Source organism: Juglans regia, chromosome 1 (assembly GCF_001411555.2).
Source record: "Juglans regia cultivar Chandler chromosome 1, Walnut 2.0, whole genome shotgun sequence".
Taxonomy (NCBI): Eukaryota; Viridiplantae; Streptophyta; class Magnoliopsida; order Fagales; family Juglandaceae; genus Juglans; species Juglans regia.
This window is the reverse complement of record NC_049901.1, coordinates 33821254-33829778: the sequence shown is the minus strand read 5'-3', so window position 1 is coordinate 33829778 and position 8525 is coordinate 33821254. Positions and strand designations below refer to the sequence as shown.

Here is an 8525-nt window from a genome sequence, read left to right as displayed (position 1 = left end):
TAGCATTTGGAACCAATCCAACGGCCCAGAGCATCTAATGCATAATTTTAAAGTAGCCCAATTCACTCAACCCTCTAAGAAATATATTTTAATGGTTTACCAAAGCTCAAAGGCCGTAAGCTGAAGGGATGCCTAATTTTTGTTTGGAAAAAGTACCTTTGCCATTTGACCACTCTATTTGATCGCTGGTCAAATTCTTCTTTTTATTTAATAATTAAAGAAATAATTTTAAATATATTGATATATTTTTTTATTTTTTAAAAATATTAAAAAAATATGAAAATAAAAAAAAAATGCTAGGCATACCGCCCAGCGTTAAGAGTTGCCCTACTCTTCTATTTGGAAAAAGCTATTTTGCTTCCTCATTTTGACCACTCTATTTGATCGCTGATTAATTTTCTTTTTTTTACTTAGTGATTAAAAAAGTGATTTTAAGTATATTGGTATATTTTTTTATTTTTTAAAAATATTTAAATGTATTAAAAAAATAGAAAAAAAAAAGAAAAAAAAAACTTTGGGTGGTACGCCCAGCGGCAAGAGTTCTTGTTTGGAAAAAGCTACTCTCCACTTTGACCACTGGTTAATTTTTTTTTTTTATTTAATGATTAAAAAAGTGATTTTAAGTGTATTAATATTTATTTATTTTTTTAAAAAAATATTTAAATATATTAAAAAAATAAAAAAAAAAACGCTGGTCGTTCCGAGTGGGGCGGCAGAGTAGCCCCACTCATTTTGTTTTGTTTTTACACTGTCACGGAGGAATGAGTTTAGAAAAGCTGAAATCCTTGAGCAAAGATTTCAAGCCAAGTTTGGTGAGGCAAAAGTCCAAACCTAACACTCTTGAATGTCGCAGACTCTAAGCTGATATGGGTTTGTGCTGAAATTGCGTTTGGTTGTGGTTTTGTGGAGTTTGGAGAGTCAGTTTTGTGCGTGCGGCTTTCGTTTTTTCTGGATCTTTTCCTTGGAGGGGGTGGTTTGGAAGCCAATGCCACTTTGAGGAGACTTTGGAGGACTTGTTGCGTGTTTATTGAAGTGAACGGAAAAGAGAGAGCTCCATGTCGTGGGCTGGCCCTGAAGATGTCTTGCTCTCCACGTCTCTTGCTAGCTATCTTGACAGTACTTTCTCTCCTCCATTTTCTCTCTCTGTGTTTGTGTGTATGAAGGTTGGATTTGAAGCCAAATGCGAATGGTTTGCTCAACGATTTACAATTTATAATTTGGGTTCTTTATTTGTTTTTTGGAAATTTAATCGCATTAACAAGTTTTCTGTCCTCTTGTTATTATTAGTGAAATTATATTATAGAATTCAATGTAATAGGTTCATTACTTAGTCCCTTTGTGACTTATAGATTCTTTGTGCACTCTCTCTTGTCGAGATTTTATCAGTTTTTAATTTTAGGGAAGGTTCCGTCTAAAAAAAGGAACTTCTGATAATGTTTGATGTTTACAGTGGTTTCACTTTGAGATTTTCTTTCCTTTTTCCCATTAATGAAAGCTACGATTTTGGATTTCTAAAAAAAAAAAAAAACTACGGTTTTGGTGTCTGAACTGAGGGATTATAGTATTAGGAATTCCCAATTTACTAACACACCGTGAGCAATTGTGGTAACGGTCTGACAAAGGAGGAAACTACTAGAAGGAAAAGGCAACGTTGATAACAACTAAGGTAGGAAATTAGAAAGGACGACTAGAAAAGAAAGGAAAACAGGCATTAAGCTGCTATTTAAAGCCTCTGTGTCTACTGGTGTATATATAGTCCTGAATTAGAATATCTAGACATAACCTCTTTTTATAGTTCAAATAATGACTTGAGAATTGTCCACTCCCAGCATAAGCCAATAATAACTAAGGATGCAACAATCCACACACCCACCAGAGGTTCTTTAGAAATATCCATCTCAATACACACCCTAGCACCGTCCGTACGAGTAGCACACCGTGTAGGGTTATCACGTTTAAGAAACCTACCCACTGGAGCAGCGATGTTACGAAGCAAGGATTCGTGGTAGAAGTTTGGAGGAAGACCCGGCATATTGATCCAAACCGGAACCTTCGCAGGTTCTGTATCTTCAAGAAAGTCCGTTGTCTAGTGAAATACACGGTAGAAAGCACCATCTATATCACATGCATCCCTAGCAAAAGCTTTAAGGAAATCATCTTCCGTAGTTAGTCGAATGAATACATGTCTAGTTTTACTCATGGTTGAAACAATAGGCTGAACCTTCAGACCCCACCGAGAGCGAATAAAAGAACGTATGATGTCTAACGAGGGCCTTTGTCAAAGGAACTTCAGGACCAAAGAAAATTTGAACGGCAAGGCAAACTGTTCTATCTCATCCTTAGAAAAAATCACGCAAACCGCTCCATCCACATACGACGGAGCACGATATGGGACTACCACTTCCGGGATCGGTTGTGGAGATTGGGAAACCATGTCAGCAAACAATCTTTGCCGTGAGCCAGTCACCGAGACACCCAGATGCTTCTTGGCGGCTGCCATCGATGAAACTGTAAACTCTAGCAGAGTATGAGTTCTTGAAACAGAGCAAGAGCGAGTTCTTGGAGAGAACCCTTTGTACGCTGAGCGGTATTGGCTCGAGACCCTTTACGTTAGCAGAGCCTTTCCTGGCGTTGGCCCTTTTCAAGAGAGCACTAAAATAATCGTGAGGATCAAGAAGGGCTTCTTAGAGATGATGGAGACGAAGAGAGATTCTCGTTCTTGTGGCTCAGTTCACCATCAAGAATGCAATCACTCCCCAATATAATTGTTCCTCCAGAAAAAAAACCCGTGTAGATGCCCAAGACCCTCATTAGTCTGATCGGCGGATCTTGGCATTGTGAAGGGTCTGGATTTTCTTGTGGCTTTGACCGTTGTCACTGCTCTGTTTTGAGGGACCAAAACAGAGGATCACTTCTATGGTTCAATTGTCAATAGCTTAGAGGGTTGGAAAGCTAAATTGCTCTCTACTGGTGCTCGTTTACTTTTAATAAAACATGTATTGCAAAGTATTCCAATTCATTGCTTATCAATTTTATCTACACCAAACACGGTGTTGGATAAGATTAAGAGACTTATGAGTACTTTCTTTTGGGGTGTTCAGGAAGGCAAGCCCAAACGAAAATGGTGTTCCTGGGATGAGATGTGTAAACCAGTTTCTGAAGGGGGTGTGGGACTTCGAAATCTTTATGAATTACAAAATTCTCTCCACATGAAGCTTGTGTGGAATCTGCCAAGATAAAACTTTATGGTCCCAATTCTTTTTAGCTAAATATGTGGGTTCAGAACATATTTCACTAGTGGATCCTCGTAAGGAACTCGGTTCTGACGTATGATTATGGAATGTTTTCCTTATGTGCAAAAAAACTCTTTGTGGCGGGTTAAAAATGGAAATTTATCTTTTTGGAGGGATCATTGGGTGGATGAGGCCCCTTTGTGTGATCATCAGCAAATTACGGACCTTCCTTCTTTAACTTTGGTTGAGTGTAAATCTAGGGAGGACTGGAACATTGATCTTTTTCAAAGATTAGTTGGTCTGGAAAAAACTGATATGTTGATTGAGAAATTGGGTAAGTTAAAAAATGGTGATGACATTCTTATTTGGGTACCGAGGGCGGATGGAAAATTTTCTACTAAAAGGGCTTGGGAGTGTCTTCGGACTCATTCACCTAAGATCCCATGGATGGATTGGGTGTGGCACCCTTTTATTCCCCAAAAAATGTCTATTTTGATATGGAAGGCTATGCATGGTAGCTTTCCTGTTGATGATAGATTACGTAGAGTTGGTATTATTCTGGCTTCGAAGTGTGATTGTTGTGTTTTGGGGGTCTATGAAGATCAGGATCATGTGCTTGCGTTGGGTGAGTTTGCGACACAGGTTTGGAAATGTGCTTGCATTCATTTAGGCATGCCTTTTTTGATCGGTCGTGCGTGGAAAGAGCGGGTGGAATGTTGGTTTCACAGGGCAAAACGTTCATCTTGTAGCGGACAGATTATTGGTATTCTTCCTATTATTATCACTTGGCGTTTATGGTGGAGGAGATGTAAGGCTCGGATGGAGGGCTTCTTTGAATCTATTGACACGGTATGGATTTCTATTAAATATTGGTTGTCATGGTTGGCCTTAAAATTTAAAGACCAAAGAATTTTCAGCAAGAGGGATGTGGAGGTGCTAAAATCTTTACACCTTCCTATACCGAGGCTTTGTATAAGGGGTGAAAAGTTTGTGAGGTGGGAGACCCGGGTGCTTCAGGAGTGGGAGGAACAATTCGTGATCATTATGGGGATTTGCGTTTGGGATTTTTGGTGCCCATTGGCTATGGGTCTAATAACCGTGCTGAGGTTATGGGTTTGTTTTATGGCTTGAGGCATGCTAGGTGTATGGGTTTTGAGGCTATTGAGATTGAGATGGATTCAAAGTTTATTATTGACTGGATTGGAAGTCGTCGGTGTGGTTTGTGGTACCTTGAAGATTACTGGGAAGAAATCATGAATTCTCTTGATCAGATTCGTTTCATTAGTAGACACATTTTTAGGGAATGCAATGCAATTGCGGATTTTTTGGCTAAATCTGATGCAAATGGGAGTAATGTTACTTATTATTCTGCCTTGGAGTTGCCACGGGTGGCTAGGGGACTTCTTAGACTTGATAGGGCTGGTTTGCCATATTTAAGAAGGAAATAATCTATTCGCCTTTAGGCGGCCAATAAGGTGCTTTTGGACAGAATAAGAGCGTTAGTTTGCTTTGTTTTTTTAGGCTTGTCTTGTTCTGACACTTGGTTTTGGGTTAGTTTATAGCGTTATATTATTGTAAATCCCCAAGTGTAATGATGTTACCACGGTATTCCTCCGCCATATGTGTGTGGCTACTGGCTCTTCGATTAAAAAAAAAAAAAAAAGATGCAACAATAGTCAAGGATGGTTCCTTCACTTGGGTTCTCTGAACTGAATGTGCGTGAAATTTCATTTTATGATATTACTGAGTAAAACTTAAGCTACACCTTGGAGCATCTAATAGGCTCAATTTTGACATTTGCCAAAGTCAAGTCTTCTCTATGTTTATTTTGGCTTATGATAAAGAAGTGGTCGGTATCAAGAATGTTTTCCATTTTGGAAAGATATGTGGTTGGGAGACACGGCTTTGAAGGATGCTTATCCTACTATTTTCAGTATTGCATGGGGAAAAGAAGCCACGGTGGCTGATTTGAGGGTAATCAATCAAGGTTCACAGCAGTGGAATATTAGCCTTACTCGGGATGCACATGATTGGGAAGTGAATGCTTTGGTGGAATTTCTTAACTTACTGTATAATACTTCTATTGCTGCCACAAATGAAGATGTGATGGTCTGGAGACCCTCTAGAAAAGGGAAATTCTCGGTTCGCTCTTTGTATGATGCTATTACCATGCAACAAAGGCACAATTTCCCTTGGAAGAATATTTGGAGGAGTAAAGCACCCACCAAGGCCGCATTCTTTGTATGAACAACAGCCCTAGGGAAGATTATGACCATTGATAATCTTAGAAGACGTGGCCTTATAATAACAGACTAGTGCTGTTTGTGCAGAAATAGTGGTGAAACGGCGGACCATGTACTTTTACACTGTGAGTTTGCTCGTGATATATGAAATTATTTTTTCAGCAAAATGGGAATAGCATGGGTAATGCCGGGTAGGGTGGTTGAACTCTTAGCAAGTTGGAGAGGGATCACTGGGACACCACATATTGCAGCCGTGTGGAAGATGACTCCATTATGTATTTTTTGGTGTATTTGGAGTGAAAGAAACAAGAGACATTTTGAGGATCATGAACGTTCCTTGGAAGAGTTTCAGAGTTTTTTTTGGAAGACTTTGATTTTGTGGGCCATTGATTTAGATTTGAATGGTCTCAGCTTCTATAATTTCCTTGTAATTGTTTCTAGTTTTTAAATAGGTGTATGCAAATGTATACTTCCAGTGTACCTAGACTATACCCATCTTTATATCAATATAATAACTTATTACTTATAAAAAAAAAGAATATTTTCCATCCTATGTTTAATAATTTATTTCTATGCACGCCATGGCATAAGGGGGGATTTGCTATGTACCACCATTCTGTTTTTTTTTTTTTTTGTATCACTAGAGAAAGAACTTTAAATGAGAAAAGCAGGCATAGTCCAAGTACACGGGACATATACAAGAGCAACACCTATGCATGATTGTCTAAAGATACCATGGAAGTCATGAATGTTCATGCCATGAAAATCTATTACAATTGACGAATGGAATAAAATATTAAGAAAAAGCATTCTAAGCTCATCCACAGATGGTCTGCAATTGAATAGGATATTATCAATATGCACCAGCATTCTTTTTCTGTGTTTTTTATGTTTAATTCATCAACGCTTTGAGCTATCCTGGAATTTTTTATATGGATATGAAATCAAACAACTATCTTGTATGATGAAGCCGAGTTGTCGCTACATCATTTATGAATTAGAAATGCATCCATTAAAACTAATTGATGTAAGATAATGTCTTCATTACTAAATATTTTGCTCCTAACTCCTTCAACATATGAATCTTGCAGAAAAACTTCTTGTCTTGTTACGAGATGGTAGAAAACTCTTGGGGCTACTATGTTCTTTTGATCAATTTGGTAAAATATCTATCCCACATAACATGCTAAGTTCTAATGTTTCTTATCCTTTTTTCCCTTAAAATTGAACCTTGATTAACGGCAGTACTCTTCTCTATGCACAGCTAATGTTGTTCTTCAAGATGCCTGTGAGCGTGTTATAGTTGGTGATCTATATTGTGACATCCCCTTAGGTCTATATGTAATCCGTGGAGAGAATGTTGTCTTAATTGGAGAGCTGGTATAATGGGTTCTCTCTTATACCATGAGACTTGGCTGTTAGTAATTACTGCAAAATTTGTGCGCTGAGTTTTTCTTTTTGATTCTTTAGGAGTTGGATAAGGAAGAGCTACCACCACATATGACCCGTGTGCCAGTAGAAGAGATAAAAAGGGTAAGTTCCTAGTACATGATTTTTGTTTTCTTTTAAAACTGAACACTGATGATCACCAGTGCACTGGCCATGAATGCATTTCACTAACTCTTTGTAGTCTTCCAAATTGCCTTTGCCAAAAGTTCAGTAATGATACTGTGAAGTATTTTTATGCTTTTGAAAATATGCAGAACAGCTATACATTTGATCAGTCGTGGCATTATTCAACTTGAGATTAGAAAAAAGAATCTCTGGAAAATTTCTTGCAAATTTTTCTTTTACCATGAGCCCTTGTATCAAATATGTTCCAAATTTTTTTTACAAGGGTATTGATATAGTTAGAGTGTGACTGCTCTAAGATGATTGGTTGGTAGAGAATTTCTTGCTTTTCTGTTTTTCGCTTCTGAATAACTTCAGCCGTTTTCTCATCTCTCCAGGCTCAGAAAGCAGAAAGGGATGCTACAGATCTGAAGGGCTCCATGAGAAAAAGAATGGAGTTCCTTGATTTTGATTGATAAATCCTGCCATCTTATGATATCATTCTATTTCCGCAAATACTAGTGGCCACTGTGACTCAAAATATGAATGACGTAGGATAAGCATGCCAGATTTATGCCATCTCTAAGGACGGGGAAGAAAAACAGTTGCAACAGTTATGAAGGCCTAATCCACTGTGGTTGGGAAAAGAATTTGAGTGTTGGATCTTTTAGATGCAATGATGATGATCTCAATCATTTGCATGTGGATTTTGTTGGGTATTGGCTGTGCATGTGGTGATTCTTCACTTAAGTTAAGGTTTTGGTTTACTTTTAGTTACACACAAGATGAAGCTTCATCTTGCTTCACTTGTTCTCTTCTGGTCCTTCCATTTGATTTTTTGCTTTCTGTTGAAGGGTTTCTGAAATTGTTAGGTATTTCGGATTTGGCACTGCATTTTTTTATTGTGCCACCATTTTAATTAATATGTAAGATGCTAAATCATAATTCATATGATATTTGCATGCAGCATGTTCTTTGTACTGCTAATGCTGCCATGTTAAAAAATGCTGCTATGTTCTATCTTGACATGCTCGATTCACTTGTTAAGCTCATATTCCCAAATCGCTAGTACTGTAGCTTTTACCCATCTCAAGGTAATATTTTTTGCAAAAATCTACTGTTCACGATGTAGATGTTCTGTAGCGGATAAACATTATTGCCGGCCTCCCTTGATAAATGTAGAATGCATTTTAGAGGTCGAATAATGATAGGGTTTCTGTCCTACTACTATTTATCTATTACTCTTTTTGTATTTGATTTTTTTTTAATTTTTAATTTTACTTAATGATTAAGGAAGTGAGTATTAGTAAATTTATATATATTTTTTTAATTTTTTCTTAGTAATTAAGGATGCTAGAAAAATACTTGCAAGAAAATGATAAAAAAAAAAAATTGAAATGCACTTAGGTAGTAGGTGAATAGTAATAGAGTAGTAACCATATCACTGCCCTTTAGAGGTCCATACTCGAGAGGTGAGACATATACCCAGATTTTATGT

The 8525-nt window shown here is 37.5% G+C and overlaps 1 protein-coding gene across 1 annotated transcript; it reads left to right on the top strand.

Annotated features, from left to right (window-relative positions):
- Window positions 1-744: 744 nt before the first annotated feature.
- LOC109002829 (sm-like protein LSM1B) lies at window positions 745-7921 on the top strand. Its single transcript, XM_018980737.2, has 5 exons — window positions 745-1116; window positions 6568-6636; window positions 6741-6856; window positions 6947-7009; window positions 7426-7921. The coding sequence occupies exons 1-5, from the start codon at window positions 1056-1058 to the stop codon at window positions 7501-7503; spliced, it is 387 nt and encodes a 128-aa protein (XP_018836282.1). The 5' UTR covers window positions 745-1055; the 3' UTR covers window positions 7504-7921.
- The last annotated feature ends 604 nt before the right edge of the window (window positions 7922-8525 follow it).

Bases quoted from the DNA above. Each gene is read 5' to 3' on its own strand.
- LOC109002829 (XM_018980737.2), top strand. From the start codon at position 1,056: ATGTCGTGGGCTGGCCCTGAAGATGTCTTGCTCTCCACGTCTCTTGCT. The intron at 1,117-6,567 runs GTACTTTCTCTC...TGAATCTTGCAG, and splicing joins TCTTGCTAGCTATCTTGACA to AAAAACTTCTTGTCTTGTTA. The intron at 7,010-7,425 runs GTAAGTTCCTAG...TCATCTCTCCAG, and splicing joins CAGTAGAAGAGATAAAAAGG to GCTCAGAAAGCAGAAAGGGA.